Below are 20,574 nucleotides of genomic sequence, written 5' to 3' on the forward strand. Positions count from 1 at the left end.
AAGTAAATGAGCAACTCGGACTCCACTAAAAACTGTGAGCATGGACAAAAAGTCTGCGTAGTTTCGGCAAGCTCTGGCATAACGTATGAGTTGTGATATGAACACTCCATACGCAGGAGCCGAAGGGATGTTGCCACAGATGAAAGGAAAGTTGACAATTCTGAATGAAAAGTCATCACATCATCAAGAACAGCTATTTTTTTTTTTTTTTTTTTTTGTAAAACGCATAATCATATTCTTACCACTTATACTCATGCAGTTTATTTTATGTAATTGATACCAGCTTAAAAAAAATTGTCGAATTCTATTACTACGTCCTCATCATAGCAACAATATGTTTTATTCGTCATTGGGTCGACGTCGATGTCGTGTTGATTTTGGTACCAATTAAAATTCAAATGTGAGTAAATAAGTAAATAAAACATTATTTTGATTTCCAATTGCAGGTTTTAACGGTATAAATGTATTTACTCCTTGAGCAATACAATAGTAATCCAATCAACTGATCTTTAATACACTACCTTTATATTTCAGTATTTTACTTTTTGCGTGAACTCGACACTATATTAAGCATAATGGAGAAATCGGTACGTACCGTACACACGATATCATTCTACACAAACAAATCAACCTAATAAGTACTGTGCTCTTCACTTAAGCCTATGATTTTTTTCCACAGGCAAAGCATAGGCCCCCCATTGTGTTTACCAGCCTGGTCATCAGATTTGTCTTGAACGTCCTAAGTATTTGGTTCTAACATAGGCGATACAATATATGCTGTATAATTTATGCCATATATGTGATACAAGATGAAGTTAAGCCAGTACTACCTTTAATGGCAAGTGAACACATTGATTTGACCTTTAGGAATATTTCTCTTAAAAATCTCATTTTATATAAGTCAATCTGGAACGTACACAATAGTACATGATATATATATATATATCTTTCACAATAATTATATTACCACTGGTGGTTTTGGTAAGGAAGTGGGGGAAATATATATTTTTTTTTACTGCAGGAATAATGATTGTGTGTAATTGTATGATTTGGCGTTAAGTCATTACAATAATTGTCATCATATATTTTAAATATTATCATTTAAATATCATCTGTCAGAGTTATTACAACAGATGTCATGCTTACCCCAAAACGCATGGAATATTGTATTTGTTCAAAGCGGAAACCATACGTGGTTGAAGTATTAATTATGCATTAGGATTTAGTATCACATACTTGCCTATAGCGCAAACATGACAGATAGGACTGGTTAAATATGAAAGTCCAGCTTCTAGTGTATGCAATAATTTATCTAGAACTTCTGTGTAAAGTTGAAAAAATGGCCATAGTATAAAATTGGTTGTGTTATTGAATAAACCTCTAAAATTACGTTTTCTACGCCTCTGCAGAGAGATTTTAGCATTCAGGAAAAAAAACTAAAAACTCTCTTTACATAATAAAATGTTTATTAGATAGCTAAGGCAGGTATTTAACTGATGACGTATCAATAACTATATTTATCACTATGAATAAAATCTATATTTAGGTATGTTTAACTTCCTTAGTATATTGCAAATTCATTTTCTTGGTTCTAAAGACAAATATGCCAGATCCTAGATACTGACGAAAAACATACTTGTGATTTAACCCAGTCAACAAATGCCTAGAATTAAAAGGTAGGGTTTATGTTTCATTCAACTTTCGTTTTTGAAACTAAAAGTTTTGTGATTTATATATACGAATGTAAATCAAACCTTCAGATATTGAATCGGGGCCGACCAGAAGTTATGTTATCTTTTTTTTTGCATTGCAAAATTCTCTTTTCCATAGATTCAGATCATTTAATTTATATCTCCTTCAATACGCAATGTCTTCAGTAATGATTATTTTTTCTTCTTTCTTCTATGTTTTGGACAGATTAATTAAAGATGAAAACATTTCATCAAAAAGTTGTTACTAAGTTATCAAACCAAATATTATATCAAATATCGTGCAGAACTAATGAAAACTGTTTCGAAAGCACTATTGAAAGTATCAATAACAAAAGTAATGTCTGTAGGCAAAACAAAGTCGGCAACACCGAAAAAGCAAAAGACTACGAACAAGTCTCGCACAGGAACTAAAAAGTTCATTCGGAATCGAACAACGCGAACTTTTCTTATGGGGTTAATTTATGATGCTTCGTATTGGAGAAAAGTACTAGCGTCTTGCAAGCCACCATTCGCGCTGCCCGTTGATGGCTACCTCAGATGAAAGAACACTTATAACAGATGAAGGTCGTTTGTCATATTTGCAACTCTCACAAAATGAATTTGTTTCAGATAGCTTTAAGCGTTTTCGGAAAGATTGCAAATTGTATTACTAATAAAGTAGAGTTTTTTGGCAATAATCTTCGCGATAAATGATTCAAAAAACCGAAACAAACATTCGCATACCCGTGTTCATAAATTAAACAAGATAAGGTAGTGTCTTTTTTATTCAGGTCATGAAAAATCACTGAGCCATGGATGATGAAAAGGTATGCCCAATCTGTTTTGATACATTCAAATTTCCGAAACTTTTGCCATGTATGCACACCTTTTGCCTTCGTTGTCTAGAAGATTTCTTAAGAGGATTTACAGACAAGTCTAACATTGTTTGCCCACTTTGCAGAGAGCCATGCTATGTACCGGAAAAGGGATTTACAGACTTTCCTACGAACTATTTTGTCCCTGTGGCAATTAATAAAAGCCGATGCAATACTTGTAAAATGGGAAATGTTTCAAATGTTTGTACTAATTGCATCGAATATTTCTGCCATGACGTTCATACTAATCAAAAGAGTGTAGTTGAAGTTGAAGAAGAAAGCGATGACGAAAGAGTTCCAGAGATTCCTTTACATCTTAAATTGTCACTAATGCAGCAAAATATAAAAAAAGACGTTATATGTAAACAGTTTACTTTGATAGCTGGAGAGTTTCCTCAAACTGAAAATACAACAAACACAAAAAAACGTATTCGTTTTATGTTTCCTTCTCAGAGTGGCGGTGTTTATGTAAAACTAGAAAACGTGGAAACATTATTTAAGTATGACAAGAATGGTAAAATTATTAACAAGATATATTTCTACGGACCGAGTGTAACAGCCACGGCAGGTATAGAGACTGCTGATCGGTCTATACTTATTTCAAAATATGAAACGAAAAAGGTTCTCTCCTATACACCTATACCGCTCTCATTAAAGTACCAAACCGATACGTTTGCAGAAACGCGAAATATTTTCCCATTAGCAATGACAGAACTATTGAATGGAAATATTGCTGTTTGTGGCCCGTCTCATTTGTGTGGTATTTCGTGTGAAATAAACGATTGTGAAGTCGAAAAGGCGAGTTATGGTGCTTTAAATATCTATTCTTCTATAGGTGATTTAATCGTCGAAATAGATCGATATGCTTCAGAATACACTTTCAGAACACCGCTGATGATTGCAGCAAACAAGACAGTTGATACAATCGCCGTTTGTGAACATAAACTGAATAAAGTTATAATAATTGATTATAATGGCAATGTTCGCGGGTTTTATAAGGGTTTTCATTCTTTTGGATTTCCGTTCTTACCAGGTCTTGAAAGAAATATTTTTTATCCAATTGCTGCGGCTTCAACTTTATGGGGTAATTTCGTCATCTCCGATCCGAATAAAGAGTACTTACAAGTCATTAATCCATATGGAAAACTCATGACTATTTTACGCCTTGATAGTGGAGAAGATCTCCGAGGAATATCCGCAATGTGCGTCGATTCTGAAAATTATTTATGGACCGGCCATCTTGAACGAGGAACGGTTGGCGTATTAAGGCTTGAATTTTTCAACAATAATTTAGAACGATTATAAGTACTATTTCTGGATTTTAATCATGATTAGTTTTTATCTTCAATTGACAGAAGCAACAATGGATTTAATGCATGACGGTGTTTTTTAAACTGATCTTGACATTAGAATCATATTTTATAAATATTTGTTTGTTTTGAGATTTGACCGATCTCTCGACTGATTAAATAGTCATATTATCATCAGTTAAGTGTTTTGAAAATAGAGTCTGATCATGTTTTTCTTGATATTTTAGTGAAAAAAAAACAACAAACAAACAAACAAACAAACAAACACTTAACTATCTATAACTGTATGAATCGAACAATTAGACAGTATACTGAATTGAACCAATACATCTGCAAACCAGTGATGTGGAAAACTGAATTTCTTATTGAATGATACCACGTTTGAAACGTTTTCCCAGACAGCATGCCTCCGTTGGGCCAACGTTGTCTGTTGGTTGGATCGTTGGCTTTTGGTCGGCCTTGGCTAGACAACGTTGGCCCAATCTAGTAGTCCGTAGTTTTTTGGAATATTTCTTCTTGATTTGTTTTTAATCACAATGGTTTTCACTTGACAACCAAATGATTAAACAAGACATTTTGAAATTATAAATACTTTCATATCATATAAAGGTTCTACGTTGGCCCAACGTTGGCCCTACTATATTTGAACAACCATTTCATTTTATGTTCTCCTTAAAAACTTGTGTTAGAAGCAAATTCTGTGCGAGAGAATTGTTAAACTTTGATTTTTAAATCAAAACCATGATTACATGATTTGCATTATTTTACAGTTGTCCAACCCAGAGCCAACAGTAAGCCAACACTGAACCAACATTGAACCAACGTCGAAACGACTTTGATAACAAGCATGTTAAGACTTAATATTATTATTGATGCAAAAAATGTATGTCGGTGTCAAGAAAGTAAAACTAGAAATCAAATCCGGGTGTATAATAGCAAATATTGTGTTGCATCTAAACTGCGATACTAAGTTGGGCCAACGTTGGCCCAACGTAGAAACACCAAAATATACATATTTATTAATATAATTTTTCTTCTTTCAAAAAGTATTGTTGGCTCTTTTCTCGAGTTCTTTTAAGTGCATGTTTAATATTCATGCAACAAGTATTCGCATTTAATATCTAGAACTTAATAACACAAAATAATTATAATGAATAACCAAATCTTATTTGTGATAACAGAAGTGTACATGATTATCTCCCCCTTATGCAGCTTTGTAACAGAGAGCATAATACACCTTTTACAAAACAATAATTGTCTTTCATTTTGAACAAATGTATACATATTTTCAATGTAAATTCATCCTAAGCACAAAACAGTGACAGGTATTATCATATGTATATTCAATGCCAAAATTTGCGAATTTTCAATAATTAGTATACCAATGCTCGTAGTATCTGCTAATTTTATCTGCGACATGACCTGGAAATACTTAATAAAATTATTTTTCTAATAACTTAAGGAATACAATCGTCTGACTATATGGTTGGGTTAACGTTGGGCTTATGTTGGGCCAACATTGGGGATTCGTTGGGTCAGTGTTGGCTTACGTTGGCCCAACTATTGTTTGCCTCCGTTGGGCCAACGTTGGCTCTGTTTGCACTTACAACGTTGGGCCAACATTGGGTACCCTACGTTGGCCCAACGTAAATGACTCCGTTGAACCAACGTTTGCCCGACGTAGGGATGCTGTCTGGGTTGATGTGCAACCCCCGAATCACGTTTCAGCACTTTTGATGTATTCTAGAAAACTGAATTTCTTATTGAATGACACCAAATTTGAAATGTTTTTGATGTGCAATACTTAGTATCTCGTGGAGCCGAAGCACTTTTTAGCATTTTTGATATATTCTTCTCCTGTTAAAATCAAGGATATTTTATTATTTTATTGGCTATGGACCATGGAGTGTAAAACGCCTGCATATAATACATACGTCTCCATATATTTCATCTTTTCACCTAAAATATATGGGTAGATGTACATTTTTCGATGTTATTTTAGATTTTTCTCAAACATGTACGGGCAAGGCAAAAGCGTTTGGCGTGGCTAATTATATGTCCCTTAAAGTCGTTCTGAGGTTCTCTTAATGTTGGATTTATACACATATTGCACAAATAGAAATTTAATTTTTTTTCTATGTATTTCTGGGTCGAGGACATGATACAAAAATCATTTATTCCACATTTAAATAAAGATAGGGACGACCTCTGCAGAATGTAAAAGGAATAGTTAACAAATAGTGTGGAATGAAATACAAAATTCTCTTGTTTGTGTTTTACAAAAGTATAAAAGAACAAAAATCTGAACGTGCATGGAAAAAAATCACATTTTCACACATTTGTTTTGAAAATGAAAAAAAAAACGGTATAATTCGGAAGGTCTTTCTATTGTATACATTTTCACACCATAAAACGCAAACGTTAATGTATGACCCCTCCCTAAATGATGAAAAATTAACTTTCACACTAACAACACGTCACTCTGTGAAACAATTGCTAATTCATGGCAAACCAACACGGTAAAACATACATTTTGGACGTTTAGATTAAAAATGACGTATAAAAATATTTGACAGAGTAGTACTTCAGCTAAGAATCATGCATAATGTGATTCATGGTTTGAAAGACCATATGTTTTTATATTAAATATCTAAGTTCTTGTGGTAAAATCATAAAGAACTTGTTCAACGGTATCAACAAAATGACCACAACTACCAGTGATTTTAGTTTCTCAAAACGAACTGTTATAAGCAGAAATAAATATGTGGCTTATTCATATATTCCCTGTTTGGTTTTAGGAGATATAAATTACAAAGAATGTACTAAAAATTTCAAAGCAAAGGTAGATAACTCTGTAAATGATACTGAAATGCGAAAGAGACTATTGAGTTTTCAATTGGAATTACCTTCTGAAAAAAAAAGATTGGAATTAATGATTATACATTTCATCGTATAGACCCATAAAACAACTTAATAACAAAATAAAAATGTGCAGCCTTTTTTTCTTATGCATCACATATTACACATGTAGAACTTGCACGATTGTTACAAAGACTGCTATTTAATAAACGTTATTCTTTGTTTGTGGTACTACACTTACCAATCATTACAAAATCATAATTTTCAAAATTTAAGATTTTCTTTCAAATCACCTCTAATAGAAAGAGTAATCAAGTAAACCAAGGTTACAGCCGTAATCAAAAGAATGTAATCCAGGGACAAAGACCAGACATGGAAAACAGACATACACAACAAAGAACATAAAGTAACTAAAATCATAAATACAAAGTAACAAAAGTAATGAGCAACTCGGACTCCATTAAAAACTAGGAGCATGGACCAGGTGCACCGGTAGGGTAAGCAGCGTCCTCTGCTTTTCTAGAAACACCCGCCGAGTTGCTCATAAAAAGTCAAGTGCGGGGTAGACAAACGAGGAAAAGAAAACTATGACCCGTTGAATAAATCAGTTTTCATAGTGCAGATGGATACACCATAACGATCCACGAGTTCATGATGACGACCATAAAACTTCTGTAGTGATGACTTCAATCTTGTAGCAACATAACCCTGTTTCAGAAGAGTTCTAGCGCGATACAAAAAGTCTGCGTAGTTTCGGTAAGCTCTGGCATAACGTATGAGTTGTGATATGGACACTCCATACGCAGGTGCTGAAGGGATGATGCCACGGATGAAAGGAAAGTTAACAATTTTGAATGAAAAATCATCACGTTTGTCACAAAGTTTGGTCAATAGTTTTCCTTTACCATCGATTTCTAAGTGTAGGTCAAGATTTGAGCTGACTTCACAGTGTCTGTAGTATCATTTATCTCAAGTTCTTTGGGGTAGATGCAATGTATCAAATCCCCGAAATTAGGATTGTTTAAAGATAATACGTCATCTACATAGCGAAAACTGAGATTAAAGGTCTAGCTAAACGATATTCTTTCTTTCGGATCAGATCAGCTTTAAAGTCAGCCTCATAAGAGTGAAGGAAAAGGTCAGCAAGTAAAGGAGCACAATTTGTTCCCATTGGAATGCCGCCCGTTTGTTGAAAAACACGTCCACCACACTGGACAAATATGTTGTCGGTTAAAAATTCCAGCATTTTGTAAACATCTTCCTCTGTATATTTGGAAGATGATTTGGAATTATTTCTTACAAAGTATGAGGAATCTCTACCAAGTACAATACCATCATGAAGCAAAAGCTGATTGCAAAAGCCTCGCCGAAACGTTTCTAAATAAGGGGGTTTTATTAAACTGACATCATGATGTTATTTTTTTTAAATCTAAAGTTTTTCGGTTATCGCTCCGCTCCGATAAATATACGCATACTTTTGTGTATCAGTGTTTACATACTTGAACATTGTATTAAATTTCAATTAAGGTAGATATGACCAAAACACAAGGACGTACACAGCAAATCAACAATATGCAGTCAAATCTGTATCACGGATGTATTTTTACTTGATGTAAAAACTCATGAATGTTGCCTTACAAAAACAACTAGTTTCGCAAACTCTTGAAACGTGTTCAAACGAAATATGAAAACTCCAAACGTAGGTAAAGATCATTAAAGATTTTTTTGTGCTGAAATTCCAATGAAAGGGCATGTTATAATTACTTAAGTTATAATTTCTAAAATTTCAGCTTGAATAAGATATGTAACTATTCTGTAGATACAAGTTGTCACCAGTGGATTTAAAAAAGAGGTAATGTTTAGATTTCAGTTGACATTCGTTTGAATAAATGAAAACCAATGTAAGTTCATGTGTTCTTGGCAGGCAAAGGAAAATTACAAGGAACGAAGTAATCAATGCCAGAGCTTGCCGAAACAACGCAGACTTTTTGTATCGCGCTGGAACTCTAACAAATAGGCTTCTGAAACAGGGTTATGTTGCTACAAGATTGAAGTCATCACTACAGAAGTTTTATGGTCGTCATCATGAACTCGTGGATCGTTATTGTGTATCCATCTGCACTATGAAAACACAATATTTTACAATACTTACAACGGCAGTGAAATACATTCCAGTGTCTAAATGTAATATATAATGTGGACCACAAACCAGTCGCTGGCACACACTGCAGGGAAGACACACACGAGGGAAAGCGTGTGAGCTAAAATTAAAAAAAAAACAATAGGTATAATGTTATGCATTAAAAAGGTTATTGAATTATCCAGAATATATATTATATCTCCCCTTTAACATCATATTCTCTGGCTGTTGAATTTTCGGGAAATTCTATTCCCAGTTTTTCTGTAGATGTACAACTTTACGAATGTCTCCTTCGATAATAAACTGGGCGTGTTCTTCTCCGCTTGCTTTAGATGATGACATTTTTCATGCATGTTGTTACTTGTGCATAACATCAAATATATACATATACAATCAATGTCACAACAGTAATAAACCTTTTTCATATTCCCGACTTTCACTTTTTGAGCAAAGGCAGGTAACTCTCAAACCCGACAGACTGGCTTACTGTCCGATGGGAATGATGGACGGCAGTTGACTTTAAATTCAAATATTTGATATATTGTAGTCGCGGTAAGTACTTGGATACTGTAAATAATTTATTTCAAACCATTTAGATACCTACCGTAGTGAAAATAGTTTAAGTTTCAAAGAAAAACGTTTACTGTTCTTCCTTAACCCAATGAGACCGCCAACCACGTTGTCGTGTGTAGGTGGCTTACGTCCTTTGAAAAACTTGCTAAAATGACTTGCACTTCATTAATATGAAAAGCGACTTTAAAGTCCTTTATCCGAGACTTCCAAAATTTTCAAGAGGTAAGTCGTAGGAAAAGGTAAGTGAATGAACATTTTAAAAAGATTTATAGCCCTCAATCATTAGAGTTCGTGTACAATGAATTATTCAAACAAGAGCCATTATACTTCCAGTTGACCAAATACATTTAGCCGGGTGAAAAGAACACTGCGACATTAATACATTAATAGAGGATAATTTTCATAAAAGAATCCATGAAGATGAAATCAACGGTACTCACACACAAATGTAGCATCTTAAGCATGAAAACTTTTTTTGAATTTTATTAGAGGTAGCCATTAAAAATATTAAACCATGGAGGATGAACGCAAATACCCAGCCTGTTTCGATATTTTTTTTATTTCCCAGACTTTTGTCATGTAAACAAACCTTCTGCGTAAGTTATTTAGAAGATATATTAGAGGATTTATAGACCAGTCTAGCAGAGAGTCGTGCTTTGTGCTTTTTTGTTCCTGTGCTAAGGAATTCAAGTCAATGTAAAACTCATAAAAGCGAAAATAATGTTAAAGTTTGCTTTCAATGTGACAAAATTCTCTGTTGTAGATGTTTTGTTCCATTCTCATCAGAACCAATATATTTAGAAAAGAAAGATTGATGACACAAGTGATGAAGAAACAATTCTATCGTTGCCATTACATCTAAGATGGTCATTTATACACAAAGAAATTAGAACGAATGTCTTTTGTAAATAACAAGCTCTGTTCGAAGGAGAAATTCCTCAATTCGAAAACAAATCAAACCAAAAAAAACGCGTTTCCTTCGTGTTCCAATTTAAGAATGGTGGTGTTTGTTAAACTTGAAGGAGAGGAAACATTGTTTTTATATGAAAAGGGCGGGAAGCTTATAGAAATGATACATTTTTATGTACCAAGTGTAATAGCCACATCAGGTATTGAGATTCAATATCACTCTTTTCTTATTTCGAAATACGAAACGAGGGTTGTTCTTTGTTGGAAATCTAACTTTTTTTTAAATTTTCAAACTGAAGTATTTGCAGAAACGCGAAATATTTTCCCTTTTGCAACGACAGAACTGTTGAATGGAAACATTGTTGTTTGTAGTCTAATTTGTGTGGAATATCTCTTGCAATACAGATTGAAGTGAACTTGAAAGAGATAGTCATGAAGCTTTGAATATCTATTCTCTGAAAGGAGATTTAATTGCCAAAAAGATAAAGATGATTCAGAATATACTTTCAAAGCTCCGTTAATGGTTGCAGCAAACACGAAAATTGAAACAAATGCCTTGTGTGAACACGAATTTAAAAAAGTTACCATTTTTTATTATATTGGTAGAGTTCGCGATTTTAAAGGGTTTTAAACAATGGGGTTTCCGGTCTTGGCCTATCGAGGAAGAAATAAATCTTGGCCATTTGATGTTTGCTCGACTTCAGAAGTTTATTATTTCCGATCCAAATAATTAATAAATTATCATATTATCAACGCATATGGAAAACTCATTTTGTTTAAGTGTAAATAATGGAGAAGATCTTCTGGATATCATCGCCTTGTGTGTTGACCCTGAACAAAATATTTGGATCGGACATTTTCAGATATGAACCAGTGGAGTATTAACACCTGAATTTTACAAAACAACGAATATAAAAGAATTGAAGCACTAGTAATGCGTTATGGCCACAACGACTAGTATCTTATCTTGATAATCACAGTATTTATAAAATTTAATCAAAAATATATATAAATACTTAATAATGAGTGCTCTGGTATAACGTATAGCGGATAATTTTGGCGGATGTAAAATTATGCAATTGAGGTAAAAACGGAAAAATAGCGTTTCTAATTTTGGCGGAAGCTAAGTGGCGCGGTGTACTGAAGCCCAGAGTTAATCTTTTGTGGAATGTGAAATATTCATAAGCTGTTGAGCATAATAATCATTGTTTAAACTTTCGTTATTCCTTGATTAAAAGGTGCAATACATATAGTTGGTATTTTTGTATTTAAAAACCACTGGGTCGATGTGACTGCTGATGAACCAATAATTTTCGAGAGTATTAAAAAACCCTGTAGTCAGACTTCTCCGACTTCTAAATATATCAGATTTCATTTATCATATTTATCAAAATTTGCAGTATTACCAACTTCAAAACACCGGAAACACTTAGGATTCAATCCTTGTATTGCACATAGTGATGCTCTGTCAGTGATATATTTGGCTTCCTATTTCGATAGTTTTGGTTTAGATTTCTTCTAGTATACAATTAAGTTTTGAATATGGATCTTCTTATATATCTCATTACAATGCTGCTGATTAGAGGTTATTCCTCGAGGAACACGTGTACAGCATATCGAAATTTGCAATATATTAGTATGTGATTGGTATTGTTTGTATTTGAACCAGACACAATATGATCATTTGTATTTATAATACCTTTTTTTATTTCTTCCTTATATCTAAAACTAATGTTCTATCAGGATTTAATAAAAGAAGAGACTTGATATTGCAAATAACCTGCGATAATAAACCATGCGAAACTGGTAAATTTGAAAGCCACATGGATTTTTTCTGCTTTCATAGAATAAAATAAATCATAAACGTGTGTTTCAAAGTAAAAAAGTTAAATATTAAGTATTTTAAAAATTGCATGAATTTGTTTGGCAAAATACTCTCGCTCTCTATGACACGATTTTCTAAACCCAAAGATACAACGATACCACGACGCTTGTTACACCCGTATTGGTATCAATTCCATGTGGATCTTCAAAAATTGGAAAGATCTTCTTGAAAGTGTCTATGATAGATTATTATTTGAATATAATAGCAGCAAGACCTATGATGTTTTTTACTCTAATACTACTAAAAATTCCGACCCAAAAGCTGTAAAACACCATACACCTAGATACATCGTTCTTGTTAGAGATTCTCAATATCTGGTAAAAACGAGATTCCACTCATCTTCTTAATATACCGAAGAAGATTTCGTCAAAATGCTGGATTTTTTTATCGATTACAGATTTTTCTAATATACCACCGACAACCCAATTGGAACAAATTGTGCTCAGCTACTCACTGAATTTCCACACATTAAAGAGGCTGACTTTGTAGCTGATCTTATCCTAAACATGAAACACCTATTAGCCAAATACTTTGATCTCAGTTTCCGCTATGCAGATGATATTTTTTGTATCTAAATAATCCTAGATTCAGATTTTATAAACCGTATCTACCTTAAAGGACTTGAGATAAAAGGTACTACAGAACACAATATAGTTTGCTCATTTCTTTTACCTACTCTTAGAGACTGGTGGAAACGGAAATCTTATGACAAAATTTTATGACAAACGTGATTAGTTCTCGTTCCGTATTGTCAGTTTTCTTTGAATTTATGGGAATATCCCTTTAGTATCAGCATATGGAGTTATGGAGTGTTCTTATCTTAACCTAAACATTGCTACAAAATGGAAGTTATCACTACAAAAGGTTTATGTTTGTCATCATCGTGAATCGCTTTGTTGTATTCATCTGCACCATGAGAACCGAATTGTTAACCGTGTTACAGTTTCCATCTTTTTCGTCTACCGGGACGTGACATTTTATTATCAATTCGGCTGGTGTTTCTATGAAAGCTTAGGACGCTTACCCTACCGGTGCACTTGGTCCACGCACTTGGTCTTTATTGGTGTACGGGTTGCTCATTTACTTTTGTGTTTTTACGTGTTATTTTGGTTATTTCATGTTCTTTGTTGTAAGTGTCTAGTTTCCTTCCATAGTCGTTTGGCCTGGATTATGTTCTTTTCAAAATACCGTTCGAATCCTGCTTCCGTGAATTTACCTTTCAACAGGTGAATATCATGTACAATATTTATCAACTTTGTCTCCATCTTCGACGGTATTTAAAAAAATGTGCAATGTTTGAATAAAATTGGTTTTGTTCAAATTTTAAGAGAGTTAATGATTACCCAGAGAAGGTATGCCATCCTTAACATAATGTGACGAGAAATGGCTGTTAAACTAGCCAATATTGTGTCAAATTATGCTCAGCTACTCGCTGAATTTCCACACATTAATGAGGCATACTTTTCTAATAACCGTGCACATCTTCAATGTATACATAAAAATCTATAAACTATATTGGTTTAATACTTCTTAAGTTATTGATAACACAGAATAGGAACCCGCTAAGCATGACGAATGCAGGCAAAGATCTAACACCCCTTTAAACGTGCTTTTAGCGTTGGGTGACGCAAGTAAAGAAACCTCACTTTTAGCTTTGTCTTTATACTCTGTCAGAACCATCATGTATTCAAGAATTGGGTTGTAGATTTCACAGATGACCATGATATGTCACTTATTACAACCTAAAATCGTATTGCCTTACAAATGAAGCATAATTTTTTATAAACATACATTTCGACCAAATGTTTTTCTAAGCTTTCTTTATTTTTGGAAAGGCAACCCAAACTATGGTCAACAAATGTTATTCACGTAGCATCGACTTGTTTTGGTTGTCAACGACAATAGTTTTTTTCCCTATCAAATGATAAGTTTGCGGGTTATCCTCCCAAAATATATATGATTTTGTGTGTTAATATCAATATTAATTTTGGAAATTTACAGGGAAGGCGTTAGAAGGAAGTACAACGTTTAATAGGGACAGAAAGTCAGCGACGTCCTACTTAAGTAGATCCTCTGTAAAAACATGAATGTCTCACAATCTTTCTGTCGGAAGTGACGTGTGCAATTAGTTATATGTTATAGGAAGCCTCGTATATTCTTGTTGGTGGAGACATCAGCGATATTACCACTTAACTTTGCATTATCAATACTCAATGTTATTTCAGTACAAATAGCTCCCTGCATTATTGGCAAAGCTTAAATTCATATTACTCATAAACAAATCAAAAGAATTAACACAGATAATGTTTCAAAAAAGAGTGAACAAACAGTAAAAAATCTCTCCTAAATGAAGACATTGAAACGTTACACCAGTTTAAAAGATCATGATTCCTTTACCTTCAAAAAATGAGTCATGGAGCTTTAAATATCTACTCCCAAAAGGGGGATTTAATCGCCGAAATAGATACAGATGCATAAGAATATACTTTCCACATACCATTTATGGTTGCAGCAAACACGAAAACTGAGACAATCGCTGTTTGTGAACATAAACTGAATAAAGTAATAATAGTTGATTACAAAGGCAGATTTCGTGGATTTTACAAAGGTTTTCAGACGTTGAGTTTTCCTTTCTTGGCAGTTCAATGAAGACATAAGTTTTCGCCGTTTGCCGTTTGTTCGACTTTAGGTGGTAATTTCATCGTCTCCGATCCGGATAGAGAGTACTTCCATGTTATCAATCTATATGGAAAATTTATAGGTGTCTTACGCGTTGGTAGCGGAGGTCTTCGAGAAATCACTACCATGTGTGTCGACTTAAAAAGAAATATCTGGATTGGCCACTTTTTTCTCGGAACGATTGGTGTAGTAACGCCTGAATTTTATAACAACGACCTTGGTAAAATTGAAACATAATTCATGTGTTTCGACCACAATGAGTTTCCTTCTTCACTTGGTAGACAACATATGAGTGAAAAAAAACGAATCGTGACAATTCTTTAAAGCCGGAATGTCAACTCTGCAGACTCTTCATAGTATTACTTATGCATAAAAAAATATACATGACCCATACATTTCATATATATCTCAAGCAAGTGTCCTCTATTTTGTTGAACTATAGTAATATTTTGATTAATTAACTATCGGCAAAAAAATTCCGAAGAGTCATCAATCACATGATTCAAATATGTCAGGATTCAAGTACTTGACATGAATGTGAACAGTAAAACACTGTCAATCTACATGCACAATGTAGCGAACCGAACAAAATATATTACATTTGAAAATTGAAGATAAGAAAAACATAATATCACACAAAAACTAAAGTACTAGCAATTTAAACACCCTCCCGAAAAAAAAACGTAAGTGATATCAGGTACTCCGGAAAGGGTAGCTTGTCCTGCTCCGCCAGCGGCACCCGTCATATTGCAAGTGAGTATAATCATGTAATAGTATGATTAACATGATAACTTGATGAATTCTTTAGTTGAAAATGAAATGAAGGTATAATAATGCTTTGAATTTTCTGTAGTCACCAAATGTGTCTACGCTCTTTCGAAAGCCTATAAAATCGAAAGTTTTTTTTGTCTTTTCCTATTATGGTTTACGGAAATTCTACACCAACGTGATAGGTTGTTTGTTAGAAGTCTAAAGTAGTGTCAAACATTTCATTGTCTAATATACATGTTTTCAGTAAATGCATCGCATAAACAGGTTGGGCAAAACTATAGTATTGTTTTAATGTTCGAACTTTTATTGTATCTTTATTTTCAAGAAATTGTTTTATTTATATATATATATTTAAATCATCGCTTTAAGAGTGAATTTGCTGTATCGTTGGTGATTTGTCACAATTTATCAACATATCCTGAAAAAAGGAAATAAAATTTTTAAATAAAAAGCCGCCAAAATTCAACTCTTCAATTCAACAGCAGGTTCAAAAACTTTTCTTCAATAGATAGTCTATCAATACACATTACTCAATGCATTTTCATAAAAGTAGAAAAGGAAAAAAAGTTCTTACCCTTTCTTCCATAAAATATGATTCGAGATGAATTACCGAAGTTTATAAAATTTATAGTAATAGCCTGATATGGAATGCAAAATCTATCGATTAACTTCAGGTTTTGTGTTCACACAAATGAAAATATGGTATTTTCATATATTTAGATCAATACCAGTAATAATTAATTTTATATACGAACGATTTAACCATGTTTGTGTGTACTTTTTTGGTAAAAGATTAACTCTGTTCCTCTGAACAATTGATGATTACAAGACACTTCTATTCAATCGGAAATATAACTATGGTCATGACTTCCTGAAGATGACTGTATAATACGCCAGTTACTGAGTTGTATTTGGTTTAAATTTCCGCCGAGACTTACCCGTCCGTCTGGCCATGTAGTCATGTTTTTGTCAGCACTTTTCTCCTATAACGTTAGGTACATGGTTTAAAACTAATACAAAAGAAATCAAAACATTAGGTAGCCTTTCATGCACACACTAAATAAGATTAATAGAAACACATCAATTTTAAAAATGTATGCACTATATTGTATTTCTGCTCTGATCTTGATAACGCATTATGGTCACATACCAGTGCTATTGCAATCTTAATCATTCAAATAATTACGTCATAAAAAGGAGGTCAAAAACATCTCCTATAATATTTGGACAATTAAAAATTTAATCTTACACAAAGTACCTCTGTCGTGTCTACTTATCATTCCATTTTTTTTCTATGCAAAATGCCCTTTAATTCTTATTTCGTTTGTATTAACCGTCTTACCACAATTTTTCGTTTTGAATTTTCCTATGTATTGTGTGTAAGTTTTACAAAATAAAAACAACTTTATCCAAGCAAAAAATGGGAGCATATAAATTAGGCTGGCTTATCCATAGATTTTGAAAAATGGGTACAGAGGGGTACTAAAATGGGCTCCAGGCTATCATTCGCTCATTTTCTCCGATTTTTTTTTGCAAATAGGAGGGGTTGCAAACGTTAATGAATATAGCCTTAGTGTTTTAGTCTAAACTATAGTATTTTCTAAAACAAAGATGTTCCGTAAAGTACACTTTTTATCATGATATTTTAGGGATTATCAGAAATTATAAAAAAAAACCTTCTTAATCGAATACTTGTTTTTACTTAACAACCAATCATTATAAAACGTTTCTGTACATTATTTGAACATGTAAATACATTTCAAAAGAAAAAAAAACTATTATAACGCTTGTGCCTCGTAAAGGTAACTATAACAGAATGTAACAAGACTGGATGGTAATATTAAAAAGTGTTTTGTTATAGCTAGATATAACAGTACTTAGGGTGGAGACTGACAGATATTTTTTTTAAAAAGTAAATATACAAACTTATTAGAAAATGTCTATAGTGTACATTAGATGAAATTGAAGATGAGTGCCATTTTGTAACAGAATGTCCTCTTTATGAAAAAAATAGAAAGGATTTGTATTCAGAAGTTGTCTTTACATACAGAATTGAAGGATTTGAGTAAGGAAACAAAATTTCAAAGCCTTTTTGTACAAGAAAATTGAACTTCTGAAACGTTTCGGAAAGTTTTTTTTTAATCAAATAGTTTGGAGACGATGAGTCTGTCAAAGACATTAATCAATAGATGACGAAAATTACGATTTTTTTTTTAAAATTACAAACTGTCATGAATTACTCACTTAGTTCTCATGTACTGAATCAATTTATATCGATCGTTCTAATTTATACGCCTCAAATTATCGTCAAATTTCAAAAAATATGGAATAATTCAGGGATAAAAGGAAAGTACAAGGATCGAATTCAAACGTATCTAACCACAGGCTTCTGGATGTAAATGGTAATTACTAAACCTGGTGCATACACTTTTCATTTTGGTGTTTGCTAAGAAATGATTGTTATTAAAATCGCCAGTAACAACTATATGATCACAATTTATAACATTTCTCGGGGACTCACCAGAGTCCTCGACCTTTCTCCAAATGTCAACAGGACTGCCAGGAGAAATGTAAAAAGTCCCATACAAAAATTGTTTGGTACGAATACTGATCTCGAGCCAAATAACCTCAACATCTGTCGGTTCATATCAAATTACAATCGTCAACTCTTTGATTTTTTTTAAATTGACCATTCTGATTTCGAAGGACATTTCAAACTGATAAACGCACAACAAAATTCGCAATGCATCGTAGCATGCAGTGCATCAGTTTGCGAAATTTTCAGGTTCGATGATGATTTACATGGAACACCTAGACGAATTAACACAAAACATCCAAACGCCTGCAGCACTATCATTATAACATATGGCCAAATAGCCAAATAGAATTAATAATACAAAAAGCAATGTCACCAAACCACAGACTAATACCATTCCTTAGAAATACATTATCGAAATTTCTATGCCATCGTCTATAAGCAAAGCTTCATTTTTTATTTGTCATCTCCGATGTCACGAGGCGGTAACCGTAATGAACACACACGATACAGTTGGTGATAGATCAGGTGGTTTTTGGGGTTATTTTTACCTTTTTGTTAAAAGCTTAGCAAAAAATGAGCAACAAATATCAGCCTACAACAGGGAGTGTAGTCCTTGCCTGCCGCCTGAAACCCCTTGATCGGAACCACTGCCCCTTGTTTGTAAATACTAGTATATGGATCTGCCAGGGCCTGCATGAAATTTCTGAAGACAACCCTTCCAATTGGCACTCAGCATTGCTCTTTTTCATTTCTATGAGCGATGACAATAATTCATTATCTCGCAGGGTTTTTGTTTCTAGCTAAACATCAAATGGTTTATTATATGTCTAAGAATATTGTATTTGTAAGCGACATATTGAATATAATATAATGAACGATTGGTTTATTCTGGTAAAATGCATAGACATAAACAGGCACTGATGAGATTTGAGGTCAACTATTTTTTAATGGGATTGTTGTTAATACAGACCAATTAATCATCATATTTAGTTCGCATTAAAATTGTTTATTGGGTCTGTTTATTGGCGTAAATAGCATATAATTAAATATATCAAATTAGAAATATCTATAAAGTGGACCTAACTATCTGCATTTTCAAGAACCTTAATGGGGTATACCAGTGGGACTATTTTCCTGCGGTAGTGTATTACTAATATAATTTCGGATGCTAACAGGCTTTACAAATCTAAAGGCTCTGGCGACTGCTATATCAATTCTGATCTTCGATCTAAATTGATAAAAACACATAACGGTGTATAAACAATATTCAATGTAATTTTAGAAGTACAAATACATGTAGCTCCGTCCCTCATTGGCAAGGCCTTGAATCATATTCACTATAGATGAACACAGATAATGTTTCAAAAAAATAGTAAATAAACAGTAAAAAAATCTATCTTCATTGATGACAAAGAAACTTCAAATTGAGTCGAAAGTTCATGATGGCGACCATGAAAAATACAATTCCTTAACTATAAAGTTAATTTCCAAAAGTATTTTCTGAAGTTGATCAAGGAAAAAATCGTTCACTTTCGCGAATTATTGTATATGCGATGAGACAAAGAATGAAAGCTCCAAAGGTAGGTACAGAACTTAAAAGAGATATATTTTTCTTCATTTCCATAATAATTTACTTTCTAATAATATTGATGCTCCGAAGAAATTAATGATAGCTAACTCTTTCACAGATACAGAAGCTGTCATCAATAAATGGATTAAGAAATTGAAAAGATATACTGTTTGATTTTCAGTTCAATTTCTTTTAATAAATGATATTCATTGCAACTTTCATTTGTTTTGATCTATCTATTGAGAGAAAAACACAAGCAATGACATCAGCTAATCTGCTATATTTTTGTCAGATTTACCACAGCGGTTAAATACACACAAATGTCTGAATGTATGTAATATACATACATCATTGTATCAGTTTAGGGACCACAAACCAGCTGCAGGTGCAATTTTTTCTCTCTCAATACATGTTTAAATTATGCATATCATTAGAAAAATTGGTATCAAGTCAATACAACATCAGTCATAATATATTCCACCTGCATGAGACATGAGACATACCCAATTTCAATGGTTAAGTCGCAGATACAAAAATACAAGTGAAAGTGACTTTTTGTAAAGTACAACTGATGTGTACTGTAATAGTTCATAAAAGGAAATTTTCAAAAAGGGGTCTAAACCTCTATTTGCCCTGAATACATTGCCAAAAAGGGGGGTATAATATGGACACTGCCACAATATAGTGGATATAGTTTCCAATGAAAGCTACAAAAATTCAACTTATATTGTGTAGATATGAACAAGTAAACTATATTGCTATGTCAGACAATA

General features: G+C 33.2%; 1 protein-coding gene across 2 annotated transcripts; it reads left to right on the forward strand.

Annotated features, from left to right (window-relative positions):
* Positions 1 to 1,518: 1,518 nt before the first annotated feature.
* On the forward strand, positions 1,519 to 4,053 carry LOC148612834 (uncharacterized). Of its 2 annotated transcripts, none has more exons than XM_088594608.1 (2): positions 1,519 to 1,676; positions 2,653 to 4,053. In XM_088594608.1, the coding sequence occupies exons 1-2, from the start codon at positions 1,660 to 1,662 to the stop codon at positions 3,869 to 3,871; spliced, it is 1,236 nt and encodes a 411-aa protein (XP_088450734.1). In that variant the 5' UTR covers positions 1,519 to 1,659; the 3' UTR covers positions 3,872 to 4,053. The 2 variants fall into 2 exon arrangements, with proteins under 2 accessions (XP_088450734.1, XP_088450733.1); XM_088594607.1 differs by having other exon boundaries at positions 1,520 to 1,676; positions 2,483 to 4,053.
* Positions 4,054 to 20,574: the final 16,521 nt, after the last annotated feature.

Source organism: Perna viridis, chromosome 7 (genome assembly GCF_037379345.1).
Source record: "Perna viridis isolate PV_CMFRI_1.1 ecotype Kerala chromosome 7, ASM3737934v1, whole genome shotgun sequence".
Classification (NCBI taxonomy): domain Eukaryota; kingdom Metazoa; phylum Mollusca; class Bivalvia; order Mytilida; family Mytilidae; genus Perna; species Perna viridis.